Source organism: Amphibalanus amphitrite, unplaced genomic scaffold (assembly GCF_019059575.1).
Source record: "Amphibalanus amphitrite isolate SeventyFive unplaced genomic scaffold, NRLGWU_Aamphi_draft 000306F_arrow, whole genome shotgun sequence".
In the NCBI taxonomy this organism is placed as follows: Eukaryota; Metazoa; Arthropoda; class Thecostraca; order Balanomorpha; family Balanidae; genus Amphibalanus; species Amphibalanus amphitrite.
Window position 1 is genome coordinate 271,753 of NW_024881801.1, and position 16,832 is coordinate 288,584.

At 47.0% G+C, this 16,832-nt stretch overlaps 3 protein-coding genes across 5 annotated transcripts in view; 2 read left to right on the forward strand and 1 right to left on the reverse strand.

Moving 5' to 3' along the window:
- Positions 1-34: 34 nt before the first annotated feature.
- LOC122388038 (MICOS complex subunit MIC19-like) lies at positions 35-7,606 on the reverse strand. Of its 3 annotated transcripts, none has more exons than XM_043378800.1 (5): positions 7,486-7,606; positions 2,619-2,702; positions 1,967-2,410; positions 1,646-1,744; positions 35-209 (listed from the first exon to the last, which is right to left on the reverse strand). In XM_043378800.1, exons 2-5 carry the CDS (start codon positions 2,682-2,684, stop codon positions 192-194), a joined length of 627 nt encoding a protein of 208 aa, XP_043234735.1. In that variant the 5' UTR covers positions 2,685-2,702; positions 7,486-7,606; the 3' UTR covers positions 35-191. The 3 variants fall into 3 exon arrangements, with proteins under 3 accessions (XP_043234735.1, XP_043234736.1, XP_043234734.1); XM_043378801.1 differs by having other exon boundaries at positions 7,423-7,553; XM_043378799.1 differs by lacking the exon at positions 7,486-7,606 and adding an exon at positions 6,414-6,472.
- Positions 6,971-16,832, forward strand: part of LOC122388034 — a 24,640-nt gene continuing 14,778 nt past the window's right edge. The window contains exon 1 of the mRNA XM_043378789.1: positions 6,971-7,082. Within this exon, the coding sequence (XP_043234724.1) occupies positions 7,081-7,082 (2 nt within the window). The 5' untranslated portion in view covers positions 6,971-7,080. The remainder of the gene's footprint in view (positions 7,083-16,832) is intronic.
- Positions 9,019-13,500, forward strand: LOC122388036 (uncharacterized protein K02A2.6-like). The gene is made up of 2 exons (XM_043378791.1): positions 9,019-9,992; positions 10,511-13,500. The coding sequence occupies exons 1-2, from the start codon at positions 9,897-9,899 to the stop codon at positions 13,241-13,243; spliced, it is 2,829 nt and encodes a 942-aa protein (XP_043234726.1). The 5' UTR covers positions 9,019-9,896; the 3' UTR covers positions 13,244-13,500.

Consider the following 16,832-nt stretch of genomic DNA (forward strand, 5'->3'; position numbering starts at 1 on the left):
TGTCGGTAAAAGCGATGAAAAGATATTGCGTGAATGAGTAATAATTGCGTCTGTATTTCAACTGAATCAGTCGAATATATCACCCGGCGTCGGCATCTCAGCAGCACGCCGCAACACATAGTTGTCACTGTCACACCCAAAACGGCATCGTCAGCCGCCACGGTCTAAATCCCGGCGCACGGGGGTGAACTTCATCTCATTAGACGGTTCTGGAACAAAACATAAGAGTCGTTACAGGATTGGGGGTATACCGACAAGCTGTTCCTGGTAGTCGCGAGTGGGACATAATGTTGGTGTACTGATGGATTTGGGATAAATGCGGGCTACACAATGCTGGGTTAATTCTATTTATCAAAATACTGACTTAATTTTTAAATGCATTTTGGTTGTATTATTTGAGCAAAGACTTATGAGTAAGGGTGGCACTTCATGCCTTAACCCTCGCACGACCAGGCCATTTCTCATAACACGAACGACCAGGGGGGGGGGGGGTTATTACGACCCCCCCCCCTGGCGTTTCGAAACGGAAGGTCGTAGAGCTTAGCGGAAAAAAACCAACGGATTGCTCTCAACGAGATCTCGCGATTGGTGGTATATTTTTTGGTCCTAGGTCAACATTTGACCTACTTTTGACCGGTCAAAGGTCAAATTTTCGGAAAAATAGACTTTTTTCAACTTTCGGCGGCGATTGCGGCAACACGGTGGGAGATATCGACTTGAAACCTTCACTATCGTGTTCCTTGATCAATTCTCTATCGTTTGGTATGTATTTCGTTTCCCTAGCTCTAAAAATGGCGCGTTGGGAGCGCCGGAAATCGGCAAGGTCACAGTCGGCGGCAGAAATTCGAAAAATCAAAATTTAAATTTCTGAAATCTGATTGTATTTTTGGATTTGGGAGGTCCATTTGCTCCCTATAGAAGCTAATATTGCTGCATATTCCCATTGAGGTGACAAGAATTAGCAAAATAGTGGTTCGGGCGCTTTTCAAAAATAGTACCGGACGCTGTTCCTCTTGTGACGTCATAGCTCCGTGACCTGACCTGACCCGGTCAAATTTCTTATACCATATGATAGCCAATACTTGCCCCAACATGCATGGGAAGTTTCATCACGATCCATCAACCGATGTCCGTACCACCGGCAGGAAACCTCGGGCGTTGGCACTCAGTTTGTGAAAATCCGGCCGGAGGCTGTACCTCTTATGACGTCATAACTCCGTGACCTGACATGACCCGATCAATTTTTTTTCGGCAAAAGATGCGCAAAGGTTGCCCCAGAGGGTATTGAAAATTTCAGCCCGCTACGACAAGCCGTTTAGCGTGCACTTCGAAAAAACCTCAGGGGGGGGGGGGTTGATACAACCCCCCCCCCTAGGCGTTCTAGGGTTAAACTAGGCTTATATGCATTTCCTTGAACATCCACATTAACCACAGTATAATTCAAGTGAGATCAGTCACTGAGGCCAGTCAACCACCAGATCCTATTCGATCTGTTATACTGAATCGTTAGGCATTTGTAAAATGATCGTGGTCGTTCGATACTGTACGTAACATTCGCAGTAACTTTTAACAAAACGAATCCCACGATTTCGTCAGTATTACTTTACGTAAACCCTTTCAGACGCATCGTTATCTTTATACTCACCAGGCGAGTAAGATCCACACATTCTGAGAACTGCTGCACCTCCTTGGCGCACTTCAAACTCTGCTTGGGGTTGTCCGAGTAGCAGTTCATAACGCGCTCCTGGGAACAAATAGCCAACCATTAAACTCAGATACCGATATCAGGGTGTAGAGGGAGTGGATATACATTGGAGGGAGTGGCTTGGCATGTTATTCCACCATGTGTCCCAAATACGACCTCTCAGAGAGCATGCTGCACTTCAACTTTCGCATCAATTCTAACAGCAAGCAGATCATTTCCCTCCGCTCACCGCAGTGAGCTCCGGCGTCACCCGACCCTCACCTGGCCGTCCTGGCAGATGGGCGTGGTCGAGGCCTTGAGGAAGAGTCCCTGCACCTCGGCCAGGGTGCGGTGGAACGCCTCCGTGGTCAGGCCGTGCTGCTCGGCGTGGCGTTTCTCCATATCGTTGATCTTGTCGCGCCACGTCTGCTCCATCTTGCGCAGCTCGGCGTCCTTCTCCTCGCGCAGCTTCATCAGCGAGATGTAGGCCTCCTCCGAGTAGCGACCCGGCGCCGGCGGAGGGGGAGGCAGTGTGCGCCGCTCCGGCATTACCGGGGCGGCCGGCGGGGGCGGGGGCGGCGGGGGCGCTACCGGTGCTGGGGGAGGCGGCGGCGGAGGCGGAGGCGGAGGCGGAGGGGCTGCCTTTGGCTCCTCACGGGGCTTTGGCTCTTCGGATGACTGGTTTTGAAGCTCATTACGGATCCGGTGAACCACAGAATCAGATATCTGAAAATGATGATTGTTACTTTTTTGGCTCAGGTAGGCACAAGTACATACATGAAAATGAAATATCATACATGGATGAACACATGAGTTAGGTGGTTGCCTATTTCAGCAGAAAAAAACACATTTTCACCACATACTAATGTTCTCTAAAAAGTCTTCATCAAATAATTGACTTCCATTGATTCCACAAAGGCAGCTCATTCCACACCTTGATTACACCTGTTGGCTCTTCATTTGAAACACTAATTCGCCTTGTACTTGTTGTGCCTCCCATGGTGGCTCCACCTGCACACTGTAACAGAACATTTCATATTATTAGCCATATACTATGCCTAATTGTGTTTATTTGTTACAACTTGAATTGACTGTCTGAATTGACTATATCACTGTCCTGTAGCCCTGTTTTAGTTAGTGTAGAGCAGCAAAAGCTGGACCCTTTTTGGGCAAAAGTCTCTTGGGTTGCTTTGATGATCAGTTCCTATATAAAAAAACTCCCAGCAGTGACAACTGACAAGGATAGTTTTTTGTTGTGGTAGACACCCTGACCTAGATATAGGTATATTGGTGGTGGCAGCACCAAACAGATGAAGCCAGTTTAATGGAGCAGGTCTTGTCTGATGTCCAGCTTTGTTGGAATGCTTCAGCTTGACAGCATCCAAATCCAAATTCTCCCAATTATCTAGAATAGGTATTAGATATTCTGGTTTTAGGTCTGTTTAGCAGCAGAAAAACAAACTGCTGCAACATTCTTTATTCCTAAAATGAAAATATACCCATAAATTTTATCATTAAAAAAGCTGCTAGCATTTAGTGTCAGGTTGCATTAACTTTAAAGGGACCCTCCCACCTTCAAAAAAGTTAATGAATTGGCATAAAAGTGATGTAGCGTGAATCACAAAGAGCGAAAATGAACATCTACCAAATTTTACCGGAAAATATTCAACCGTTTTCGAGATATAAGACTTTTATTTTTGTTTACTTTTTGGGAACTCCGCTGTTTCTATGACGTCACATAAAGGTTTTCTTTACGTCGGCATTTGGAAGCAATAATTTGGTATCAAATTGCGACAAATATTGCGCGAATGATGCGTTTATCTTATCAAGGTCAATATATGATGGCCAACAAAGGATTCGAGGACAATTCTTCTTATGGCATTTTTTCGTATCGCAATTCTTCGTCTGCAACTCTTCGTCAGGGCATTTATTCGTATCGCATTACTTTGTCTCGCATCAGGGTATATGAAAATCGGCTCGCATTTCTTCTTCAACGCAAATATATGCAAGAGTAAGCATTGATGGACAAATAAATGCACCGACGAAGATTAGTAGACGAAGAAATGCGGACGAAGAAATGTCATGCGAGGATTCGTTCGGGTACCATGACATTTATGTGATTTCAAAGTCAAGGTTCACAGCTGATCTGCTAAATCAAGCCAAGAATCCAAACTATCAAAAAACTATAAATATTTGTTTGTCTGTCACAGAGGTCTCAAGCAATATAAGGTTGACATATGTTGAATCAAAAATCTACTGCCACAACTCACATCTCCTGCCTTAGTTTATCATTGTTGTTTTAACTTGCTTTCAAGAGAAACAGAAGCCAGTATCTGATATCACTTCAGATGATTGTTTCAAGATCTGAGTTCAAATGGAATTAAAAGCAAGATCAAGATGAAACAGGGATTATTGCTGTTAAAGTAGTTTGGCCATGGTACAACAGGCACATAAATCATTAGCCAAATCAAATACTGGTTGGTTTGTCAAGATGTTTGTTGTCTGTCGTCTGTCGAGCTGCTATGAACACTGAACGCTCTCACTCTTACTTTAAAGAGAGTAGTTTAAGTTGAATGGTAGTGAGCTGTAATTAGACAAAGCAGCTATTCAGTGCTCACATCAAGCCAGGCTAGGAAATGGCATCAACTGTGGTGGGAGGAAGCAGGTTCGGCAGGCCTATGTTGTAAACTTCTGTTGTGTCTTGTGTTTGATCAACTGATGTTTTCTGCTCTGTTTTGTGCAGTGATAGTAGCAGGTAACTGCATGCTTGTCAAATTATGTGAATAAACGAATTCATAACATTGCATTTTTCTCTCCATGCAAGGAACAAGTAAGATGTTGTAGAAAATGTAATAGAGGGCTGCATTGCTGATTTCATGCACTTTATCAGAGCTTTATTTAGAATTGCTTTCCTGAAAGCTACACACAGGCCACAGCACTGAAATTCACAATGTCATAGCTTTTGGCAGAAAAAAAGAAAAGACTTGCCTAGGTAAAATTGGCTGAAAGTATGGCAGAGCAGGTCTTGAAGCGTATGCCCATCCGTGTGCTTGCCGAAGCCGAACTGACTGCAACACATTAACTCTGACCCACCATGGTGGCTGGCATATCCTGAACTTTCACCACTCTAAACAAGACAACTTTCAGCCCTCAGCATTGTATTAAAACACTGTACATGGCAGTTGACACTCAAAATTTGTTTCAGTGCCATCCACGGACAACATCAGTCGCCATTCACCAGGCCAGTAAAAACAGAAAAGATAATAGCTTCAAACCCATGTAGTCAGAGTTACTAGGTCTGCACCTCAAAACAAAATCCAGGTGACATTCACCACGCCAGTAAAAAAAAACAGGTAGGTACTTGGGTAACGTAACAGCTTCAAATCTGGTAACATGTTGGTCGGACTTAACACTACCATATGTACATGGAATAATATGATACCAAACAATAGTGCAACCATTCTGGACAACAAAAGTGTATGATAAAATTAATTTAGAATACTTTGGCAGCATGATTTACGAGCACAGGCAGGTGTTACCTACCAGCCTTCTCAATGCTCGTAAAACCAACATTGTAGTTTTGATTTTACCTTACATGATAACACACTTGGCTGCAATGGCACATTTAATTTAACACTGTGAAAAGACCAGTTATAACCACTTCACAAGCACAATTGCACCTCATGCCGACATCCTTTTCCAAGGACAGTCAGCAGCGTCTTTCGTCAAAACTGGAAGATCAATCCCCTTTCAACTGTTAACATCAAAAATATTTCTTCATGGTGTGATCTGCTATGGAAACCTTGCGGGAAAAGAATTAATGTCAATTGTCAGCTCTTCAAATTTCTTTGGACTTAAACTTGCAGTACCATATCCAGTTTGCTTTGATATTTTGTTTTTCATTCCATGTTGAAGTTGAACACCAAGCTCCAGATATAGCAGGCAGCTTGATCATCTTCGGCCTTGGTATAATATCAGTCCAAGTTCCAGTGGTGGGTATCTTCTAATATTCAAATTACAATGAAAAGCAATAGGCTTTCTCAGCGCCGACGACGGATTTCACGTTGATATAAAAGTGAGCTCAAGGTCAGCAAAACTCGGGTTCAAGGAATGGCGGGCGTTGAAATGACTGCTGACGTCATCAACAAACCGCTAATGGTTAAGAGATAGGGACTAAGCTGGTCCCACCCTGCAAGTAAAGGGAAGAAATTTCTTGAACACCATAAAGCTGCGGGGGTTGCGACCAGGATAAATGGTGGTTTCTGAGCCTGGCCGCAAACTTGGCTATCTCAACTCAAAACTAATGTTAAGGTGGGATGGTCCCTTTAAGAGCCAAACTGTCACATTTTAAGCTTATAGGGCATAGGCTATAGAACTCAGGAGTATTACCTACAACCTGAACCATTGCAACCAATAACACAATTGTTTGCATTCTTGGTTCGATAAGGACAAAACAGTCAGGTTTGCCTAACAAAACATGGCAGTCAATGGTTTTCAGAGTTTCAAGAGTACATAGCATGTATTTTCATTTAACTAATGGCAAATATTTCAATTTTGATCCCATTGGGCATTGAGGACTGAGGAGCCTCTTTGGTATTAGTATACGTGAGGTCCGAGTGGCGAACCGATTATGAAAAGCACACTATACGATGTATTTTGACCTCCTGATTTCATATCTGATAGTTATTTATTCTGGAACCAAGTATCAAAGCAACTATGGAATACTTACAATTACCGCAAACCGCTACCGCACTCCACGCTAGCGCAATGTGCCGGACGGCGATTACTTACGCAAAGCTGGCCAAGGTCGAGTAAATCAAGGATGATATATATCACAGTTGCTATTCAACTGTGAATAATGACGTCATAATATTTATCGCGGCGAAGCAGCGCAGTGCCGAAGGCAATGCCTTAGGAGAGATTACAGGCAAGAGTAAATCAAATATTTTTAGGTTAAGTGGTTATGTATCTGGCTTCAGGCCGAAGGCCTGAAGCCTGATGCATGACCACTTAACCTAAAAATATTTGATTTACTCTTGCCTGCAATCTATTCCTGCAAGTAACTTTTTCCTTATCTCCGGTAGGCAAACATCAGTAGGTTAGGTTAGGTTAGGTTAGGTTAGGTTAGGTTAGGTTAGGTTAGGTTAGGTTAGGTTAGGTTCTTGTTTTTTGTTATTATTACGTCACTTTCATAACACCATTTGTATCGTTTTCTTTTTCCCCACCCAAAAACCCCGGTTCCCAAAATTTCCCCTGAAATGGCAGCAATCCAAATATGGCAGCGCTAGAAACGCCCACGCTTTCATTCGTCGCGTGTTTTTTCGCCGCCGGGTGGTATTGTGGTGTAATGGGTTGGTGCGATTGGTGATTTGGTGTTTTTTCCACGTCTCCAGGACATGTAAGCATCATTTTTGGATTCAGGATGTCAAATAATGTAAGAATGTGAAAACTTTATCTTTTAACAGGCACTCGGACCTAATGTATACTTTTACCGCCTCTTTCAATGCGAAATTGAAATTACGTAGAATTGTGTATTTCACGTAAATAATAAATTATTAATAATATTAATAATATTATTAATAAATTAGACTGTTCTACATAACGTTCACATTGAAAAAGGCTCCTCAATGAGGGTCGAAATATTTGCCATCATTTAAATAAAAATACGTGGTAATTGCTACCTATGACTCTTGAAACTCTGAAGTAGGTATACCATTACAATTAATTTATCTACCTACCTGAGTAAAAGTTTATGACTTTAAAGTCTAAATTAAAACATGGCAGGTATTTTTGATACTCACAGAATGGAGGGAATTCAGTAAATGATACAATACTTTACTTAAAAACCTCAAAATACAGAAAATAAATTTATTTGATCGTACTGGAAGATTTGTGCGTCACATTTTGCCTGAAGAGCGCCAGTTGAGAAAACAAAATTTTAATGTAGATTGGTATATGACATTTCTTTTTTTACTTTGGGATTTTCATAAGAAATTAGAGAAAAACTTTTTTTGATTGCGTTCAATTGAACAAAAGCAGGCGAAAGACATCACGTTTTTTCAAGTTCAGTAATTTTTATCGTGTTGGTGTTATGTTATCACTTTCTATTTTTTGACGCATCTCCAAACTTTGGAAAAATATATTGGAATATTACACTTTCTAGCGAATTTCTTTAAAACTTCTCGTTTTTTCCCTACCCTGCCATTGTATGCATTGTTGTTTCAATTCATGGAGCCATTCCTATGTCAGAGCAAAAGGCGGGTAATTAAATTGGTTAAATTCAAGGTTAAATTGGAGAAAAAATTATTGTAATGGGGTCAGGGCCGGAGAAACCGGGGGGGACCGAGGGGGACCGTCCCCCCCGGGCCCCATTAATTCCATTTCCTGGGGGGGACCTGGGGGGGACCTAATATATAACGAAAGTGGGCCCTTCTGACTTATGTTTAAAAAAGTAATCAGCCATTTTGGCCTGTATTAGTGTTTTAAATCTCCCATTCCAAGCATCGGAGCCCTATATCAGTGAGTAGATCTCAACGAGTCGTAGTCCACCACAAGCTAGTGGTTCCGTGGTGACCGTGAACCATCAGAGAGCCATGGGCCCTCATTGAGTCCATGTGGTCCAGGTCCAGTAGTGGGCCTGTTGAAAATTCGACAGGTGTTTGCTAGACATACTTTTCTTTCACATACCTCCTATGTACAGCAACGCATGAATAATTCAGTGGCGGATCCTGGGGGGGGGGGGGGGCACGGGGTCATGACCCCCAAATGGTCTGAGAGGGTCAGTTGACCCCCCTCCAAAAGCCGAATACCTAAATGCGTTATAGACGCCGTCTTGCATGCTCAAAACCACCTATCAAACACATCTGAGCTAATACCTTTGTTTTTGTCTGGATCGTGTTGCGTGAAAAGGCGTATTGAAGGCCAGAATCTCACTCGTTTTTGTCTCAACCGTGCGAGCACCAGGGGATGATAGAGGAAAACTCCAAGGGGATGGTCATGAATTTAATTTATGGTGCCCCTACCTATACCCAAAATTAAAAACTCAACGGATTTCGGCCACTTAATTTTGGTGATGCGGTGTTTCCATCTTTGTTTTTTATATTGTTTATTTTATTTTTAGTGCCCCTGGGCCCTGGCAGGCCTGTGGTGCCCCTGGCCGGACTGTGGTAACCATGGCGGGCCTGTGGTGCCTGTTGGGTTTGCCGATAGATGGCACTGGCACCGGCAGTGTGCACCGGCTGATGGCGATCAGCTGCGCTAGATGGCACTAGGGGTCAGGAGCAGCTGACTGCGATCAACTGTTGGCCGGAGATAGGAGAATGGTGGGGCACTGAGTTGGTATTGGGGGAATTGCGCGTTACAATGAATACACGAGGAAGCAGGAAGAAAAGTGAGCTGTTGCTTGATACGCGAGAACACAACAAAAGTGGCGACGAGTGATCGAACTGCCTTTGCTTTACTGTGGCACTACTTTCTGCTGGTGTGCCTTGATATTTCTCCTGCTTCTCAAGATCTGTATTTTTCGGTGCGAATATTGATATGGATCTACTGGCTGGCGCCCCACCTGCCTTCTTGCCCACCCCAGGTGAGCCGCGAGTGCCCTGGGTGCAGTGGATAGCTGCTTTTGATAATTACCTTCTTGCAATGGGGGGTGATACCTTTCCCCCAGGGCGCCAGAAAGCCATTTTACTGCACTGCTTAGGCCTTGAGGGCCAACGGATTTACCAGAATTTGCCTGAACTGGTAAAAACAGAGAATGAAACTGAAATGGCTTATACGAAAAGGAAGCTGCAAGAGTTCTTTGTGCCCAAGACAAATATAGTGGCAGAACGTTATCGGTTCCGCAGCAGAGGTCAGTTGAGTTCTGAGAGCACAGCCCAGTGGGTCAGTGTACTACGACAAATGGCTGTGTCCTGTGACTATGGTGACAAAACTGATGAATTTATCCGTGATCAAGTCGTGGAGAAAACAGTATCTGGCAAGCTACGTCAACGCTTGCTGATGGAGAGTGATTTGACTCTTACCAAAACTCTGCAGCTGGCGGAAACAGTCGAAACAGCTGACAGGGAGGCCCAGGCGTTGCAGCACAGGTCTCCTGCAGAAGTTCGGCTTCTCCAGCAACCTGGTGGTCGACGGGGTGGTTCCGGTCCAGGTGCCCGAGCTGGGCCAGTGCATCCAGCTGCTTCAGCGAGACGGCCTGGACCTGGGCTCCATGCCCAGCCGGCACGAGCACCGCCCAGGCAGGCAGCTTCTACAGCAAATCAGCCCGCTAGTGCTACTAGATCTACTCTGCCTGCTACTCAGCCAGGTTTGAGGGAGAGGGAACCCACTTGTTTTTGCTGTGGGCAGTTGGGACACTATGCTAAGTCCCCCGCTTGTCCTGCTAGGGGGCACATCTGTCAGAACTGTGGGAAGCGTAATCATCTGGCAGGTGTCTGTCGAGGTCGTCGAACAGTGGCTGGTGTAAATGCAGTGACACTTATGTCTATATGTGCTACAAAGAGGGGACAGCTGACAATACCAGTGTCTGTTGAGGGCAGGTCAGGTGAAATGGTAGTGGACACAGGGTCTCCAGTGTCTGTGGTACCTAAATTCCTGGTCAAGGATGCCTTGCTGGAGAGGAGTGACACCCCACTAAGGTCATATGGAGGTGCATACTTGCAGGTGCTGGGTACATGCAGTGTAAATGTAACTTGCCGTGACGTCACAAAGATGGTGAAAGTGTATGTGGTGCCACATGGTAGGCCGTTGATGGGACTTGACCTTATGAGAGAGTTTGGTGTCAATATCGTAGATACTGAAGTGTGTGCTGTGTCTGCAAAACAGAGTGGAGTTTCCAGTCAGACAGCCGAGCCGGCTCACAGAGACAGTGTCAGCTCACCGATCAGTGGGTACCAGCATGAGGTCACGATCGACCCGACGATTCCACCTGTACGACAGGGCCTGAGGCGCCTTCCTCTCTCGGTTCGTGATGAGGTTAGTGCTCGTCTCAGAGAACTAGAATCACAAGGGGTGATAGAGCGTATACATGCGAGTTCTTGGGTCTCTCCGATTGTAGTGGGAAAGAAAAGAAATGGGTCTATTCGGATTTGTGTTGACATGCGACAGGTCAACCGTGCTGTCATTACTGATGCGTATCCGATCCCACATATGGATGATGTGCTCTCGCGTCTTCATGGGTCTGCTGTGTACTCAGTATTCGATTTAAAGGATGCGTACCATCAGGTGGAATTACACCCAAGGTCGCAGGATCTGACGGCATTTATCACGCACGAAGGGCTGTTTAGGTACGTGAGGTGTCCATTTGGTCTCGCGTCCAGTGGACCGGCATTCCAGGGGATCATGAACGATATGCTCCGCGGTATAGATGGAGTAGAGGTCTACCTTGATGACGTAGTAGTTCATGCTGCGACTCAAGTAGAGCACGATCGCCGAGTAGCGCAGGTGCTGGAGGTTTTCAGGCGACATAACGTACAAGTGAACCATGCGAAGTGCGTGCAGAGTGCTAGGAGCATTCATTTTTTGGGCTTCATCGTCTCTCAAGGCAGGGTTGAACTGGACCCTGAGCGTCTTGCTCCACTGACTGAGGCACCAGAGCCAGACAGTGCTGCCAAACTGCAGTCATTCCTTGGCGCTGTCGGGTTCTACTCTAAATTCGTACCGCAGTTTTCCACGATGGTCGAACCGCTACGGCGAGCGGTCCAGCGGGAACCATTCGAGTGGTCCACTGATCTGTCTAGACTGGTCAGTGAGGTCAAACAGGCGGTGATTAGGTCCCCATCATTAGCACTTTTTGATCCGAGCTTACCTACTGTAGTCACTACTGATGCAAGTGACGTAGGCCTCGGGGCTTACATTAGTCAGTTCAAGGGTCGTGAGGAGCGTGTGGTCGCTTACGCTTCACGTTCGCTCTCTGCAGCGGAGCGGTCGTACAGCACAGTGGAGAAGGAAGCCTTATGTTGTGTATGGGCGGTAGAGAAATGGCACACGTTTCTCTGGGGACGCCGTTTTCTACTTCGTACAGATAACCAGGCGTTGTGTACGATATTTGGGCCCAAAGGTTCAACACGTGCAGGGAGACGTATCGCGCGCTGGGAAGCGAGGCTTCTGGCGTACAGTTTTGACACTGAGTATGTGCGATCGGCCCAGAACGGCGTGGCGGATGGTCTGTCCCGCCTACCTGTTAGGGACTCTGAGTGGGAGGATGACGATAGTATTGAGATAGCAGCGCTGTACAGTGACAATGGTGCTCCTAACGCCATATCAGAGTCTGAATGGCGACAGTATAGTGCAGATGATAGTACTTTTCAGTTGCTTAGAGGTCATATACAGTCAGGGCGATGGCCTCGCCGATGCTCGGCAGAACCCGAGCTGCAGCCATACTTTTCGGTTAGAATGGAGTTGAGTTGCCAGGGTTCGCTGATCTTTTGTGGTGACAGACTGGTTGTGCCGACGACTTTGCGACGTCGTGTGGTGCAGCTCGCCCACGAGACGCATCAGGGCTTGGTGCGAACTAAACGTAGATTACGTGACAGGTACTGGTGGCCGGGTGCTAGCCGGGAGGTTGATGAGGCGCTGCGGTCTTGCCAGCTTTGTGCGGTTCATTCAAAGTCGGCAGTGCCCTGTAGTCCTCCTCTGCAGGCAATACCTCTACCGCCCGGGCCGTGGCAGCACCTAGAGTGTGATATCATTGGACCCCTGCCCGGTCCAGCTAGTGAGCGTTTTGGTCTGGTTCTAGTCGATGTGTATAGTCGTTGGCCTGAAGTGGCGTTTGTTTCCGAGGTGAAATCTACCCAGGTGATTGAGTTTCTAGAAGCCGTGTTCTCACGGGAAGGAGTACCTTCCAAGCTCCAGACAGATAATGGACCTCAGTTTTGCTCTAAGGAGTTTCAGGACTGGTTGCGTTCTTACAATATTACACATGCACGTAGCTCTACCTACTCACCGCAGACATGTGGGATGGTCGAGAGATTAAATCGCACTATCAAGGAGTCTGTGGCGACGGCACGCCTGATGGGAAAGCCAAGGGCTGCTCATGTCCGATCATTCCTTCAGGTGTACAGGAGCACGCCTCATTCTGCTACTGGTATTTCGCCATTCGAGGCGATGCGTGGGGGCAGACGAATGCGTACGCGTGTAGACTCGAGTGTAGTGCCTGCTGAACATGTGAACGACGCTCGCGTGCGGGATCGTGTGAATGCATATCAAAGCCGGTATGTAAACAGGCACAATGCACGTTGTCGGCGAACTCTGTTACCCACATGGGAAGTCGGAGATTTGGTGCGTGTGAGAGATCCGGTAGTCAAGGCGCGTGTGTATGGTGAGGTCCTTCGTGTGGTGCGGCGCACAGGGCCAGTGAGCTATCAGTTGTCGGACGGTCAGCGGGTGCATGCCCGGCGACTAGTGACTGCGCGGTCCTTACCAGCAAATGAGGATGCAGATGTTCTGTGGCCTGTAGACGTGGGAGGGCCGAGCCGGGCGGAGACGGTGGCGGTGCCTCCAGCTCGTCGGTACCCGGAGCGTAGCAGACGGGAGCCCGATAGGCTGACTTATCACTGAGCGACTGTATGTGTTTGTTCTGCGCTGCGTTCTGTACTGTACCTATGCATTGTATATTTCAGAGGGGGACGATGTTGGGTTTGCCGATAGATGGCACTGGCACCGGCAGTGTGCACCGGCTGATGGCGATCAGCTGCGCTAGATGGCACTAGGGGTCAGGAGCAGCTGACTGCGATCAGCTGTTGGCCGGAGATAGGAGAATGGTGGGGCACTGAGTTGGTATTGGGGGAATTGCGCGTTACAATGAATACACGAGGAAGCAGGAAGAAAAGTGAGCTGTTGCTTGATACGCGAGAACACAACAGTGCCCCTGCTAGGTCGCTGGGGCCCCTGGGCCCTGACAGGACTGTGGTGCCCCTGACAGCCCAAGGTGCCCCTGCGAGGCCGGTGGTGCCCCTGGCAGGCCTATGGTGACCCCTGAGGTGCCTTCAAAAGAGGACGTGGGGCCATCAGAAGCGGCTAAATGACCGTCGGCATTGGGCCTTAAGGGAACTGCATGGGCCTCTGCTGTGACCCAAAATAAGGATCTCGAATGTCGAAATGGGACCTTCAGAGACAGGTAGGGTGTCAGGGACCCTCATTTCACCGGTATGAGGCGGTAGGCACCAAAAAAGCAGTCGGAGTCCCTCAGATGCCGGAATACTTATGCATTACTTACGCGGCATGCTTACCTTCTTACATTTTGCGCCCTCGGAGGCCAGCGCAGGATCCTCATAGGTCGATGTGAGCCCTCTGAAGCCGGTGAGAAACCTCAAAGGCCATCATAAGACCATCGGGCCACTGGACAGTATGAGAATCAAGAGGCAATTTGGACCTTCGGAGACCGGTGTGGGCCCCAGGGACGTACCCAAGGGGGGACGGGGCGCCCCCATTGGGGTTTCAGGAGGCCCCCGTGGGGCGCCGAAGGCCCACGGGGGCCAAAATCACGTCGGAGGCGTAAGAAATTCACGGGAATCCAAAAAAATCACGTCAGGACATTCAGGGCCCTCTGACCAGCCTGACAGCTAGGGTCCTTCTTACTTCCTGAGGCCTCCTTCTCCTTCCTTCTTACTTCCTGAATAACCGCCCGCAAGTGCCTGTGTCTGACCGCTAGGGCCCCTCTGACTCCTCAGTAGAGAGGAGGCCCTCAGTAGGTAGGAGGCCCTCTGTAGAGAGGAGGCCCCCCGTAGAGAGAAGGCTCTACAGGGTGTCTCAAAAGTTCGTTCACACATTTCTCATGCCAATAAAGCATATAAGAACCGGCCAAAAGTATAAGGTTTTGGTGTCTGTGTGTACACTAGACAAATATGCATGCTTTGACAACTGATTAAGAAGGTTGGAAACCAACCCCTTTGCTGTATCTCCAAAAATATTTGCCCATACCGATTTTTGTTGCTCCGTCAGCTGCCGGAGGCTGATAAAAGGTTACCAGCTTTCAAGCTCTTGCAGGGGAATCCCCTGCAGTTTCTGCGTCGGATTTAGTTTTGACTAGCTCCCCGGCAACATCTGATTTTCCCTGAAAGCCGACAGCTTGCATCGACACCATTCTTGAGTATTTTGTAGGCATTCTCTGGCGCTAACTCCTTCATGAATGACTGGCGCCGACATCCCAAGCGCCATTTTCCTTTTCAAAACGACCCCAGTCCTGAACAAACGGGAAGTACCAGGAGTAAATTTTTCGCATCATATGGTAGCAGAATGTGTCGGACGTCTGTTTCTCAGACACATTATGCAAATTTTGCAAATTCCAAGCGCTCGTCATTCCCCATGCCAAGACCTTCGCTCGGTTGCGGAGTGTTTTCCTCGGGAGATGTTCTGCTTTGTAAACGGCCCAAACCTGTCCATCGTGTGGTTTTATCGGGATTTTGTGTTTAAAAGAAAATTATTCGCTGCAGATCTGCCTCTTGAAACTTCGTTAGATAAAATTTTACAATAACTGACACTTTTGGAGGGTCAGGTGTCCTTGGCATTGACGATTTTTGTGTTATTGTCCCCAAAAATTAGCGTTATAGATATTATAAACAATTTTAAATTATAATTTGTCTTTATTTCACGATGACCTGCACTTTTTGAAAATGGGTAACCTCTGTCTGTGACCTTCTTGCCAGTTTTCAATAGTTATGACCGCATTTTCAGCTGCTTTCCGGAACACGAGTCTGCTGTCGTGCGAGGGTCGTTCAAAACGCCGCTAGTCTCGCATGGTTTCGTCCTTCAAAAATTTTAGCCACCGTTTTTATGAGATGATCATCATGTTGCACTCATCCTCGCCGACACTTAGCCATGTGTCATTTCCGACTTAACCATTCCCAGTACTCCTGAAACAGAGAGTTTCACAACATACCCGACTTTGCAACCTACATTTTCGTGCCTGACCCATGGTCAGAGGTGAACCCTTTTTGTGAGCTCATGAAGGGTCGAATGCACTTGAAAAAATGAGACTGCTTGAGGATGGTTGTCACCAATGCCCATGCAAAATTTCGGCTGTTAATTTCTTGTTGATTCAGAATTATTGACAAAAAAGCATGGCTGGTACCTGTGAACGAACTTTTGAGACACCCTGTATGTAGAGAGGAGGCCCTGTATAGAGAGGAGGCCCTCTGTGGAAAGGAGACCGCCTGAAAGCAGAAGGCCCTCTGAAGAGAGGAGACCCGCTGTAGAGAGGAGACCCGCTGTAGAGAGGAGGCCCTCTGTAGAGAGGAGGACTTCCTCAGTAGAGAGGAGGCCCTCTGTAGAGAGGAGGACTCGCGCCTCAGTGGAGAGGAGGCCCTCTGAAGAGAGGAGGCCCTTTGCAGAGATGAGGTCCTCTGTAGAGAGGAGGTTCTTTGAAGAGAGGAGGCCCTCTGTAAAGGAGGCCCTCTGAAAGGGAGAGACCCTCGGTAGAGAGGAAGACCTCTGTAGAGAGGAGGCCTTCTGTAGTTAAGAGGCCTTGCGAAAAGAGGAGGCCCGCAGTAGAGAGGTGGTCCTCTGTAGAGAGGAGGCCGCCCCCTCTGTGTTTTGACAAATCTTTTTGCAAATTTTTCGCGGCGCTTCGCGCCGCCGATTCATGTACGTACAGGTCAATACGAAATCATGACTGTAATTACACCAATCAACCGTGACAAATTGAATTAGAACTCATATGTGTAACTGTGAAGGAACTCCGGTTTTTGTACTGCCATGCTCAAAGGGTGGTAAAAATTGTGTTTTGGAGCTGTGTTTTGACAAATACTTTTGCAAATTTTCTCGGCGCCATACACCAATCAATCAGAGATCGTGACTGTAATAACATCAACCGTGTCAAGTTGAATCGGAATTCATATGTGTACTGTGAAGGAACTCCGGCTTGTACTAGCATGCTATAAGGGTTGTAATGTTTGTGTTTTAGAGCTGTGCTTTTACAATTTTTTTTTGCAAATTTTTGCGGCGCTTCGCGCCGCCGATTCCTAAACAGGTCAATAAGAGAGATCATGACTATATGCTACTATTGCATTAGGCTAAAAGTGAGGTAACTATATCTACCTATGTACTTTTGGGTTTTTAAGTACGTCGATCCCCCCCCCCCCCCCAGTAAAAAATCCGTAGCGACGCCCCTGTATAGGTGGGTTTCACTAACTGAAACTACTGAGCCGAG

Coding starts and splice junctions, on each gene's coding strand:
- LOC122388038 (XM_043378800.1), bottom strand. CDS start 2,684: ATGGGAGGCACAACAAGTACAAGGCGAATTAGTGTTTCAAATGAAGAG. Junction 2,411..2,618: donor AGCCAACAGGTGTAATCAAG/GTGTGGAATGAG, acceptor CATCATTTTCAG/ATATCTGATTCTGTGGTTCA. Junction 1,745..1,966: donor CCATCTGCCAGGACGGCCAG/GTGAGGGTCGGG, acceptor ATTTGTTCCCAG/GAGCGCGTTATGAACTGCTA.
- LOC122388036 (XM_043378791.1), top strand. CDS start 9,897: ATGCCCAGCCGGCACGAGCACCGCCCAGGCAGGCAGCTTCTACAGCAA. Junction 9,993..10,510: donor TCTGCCTGCTACTCAGCCAG/GTTTGAGGGAGA, acceptor TCTGCAAAACAG/AGTGGAGTTTCCAGTCAGAC.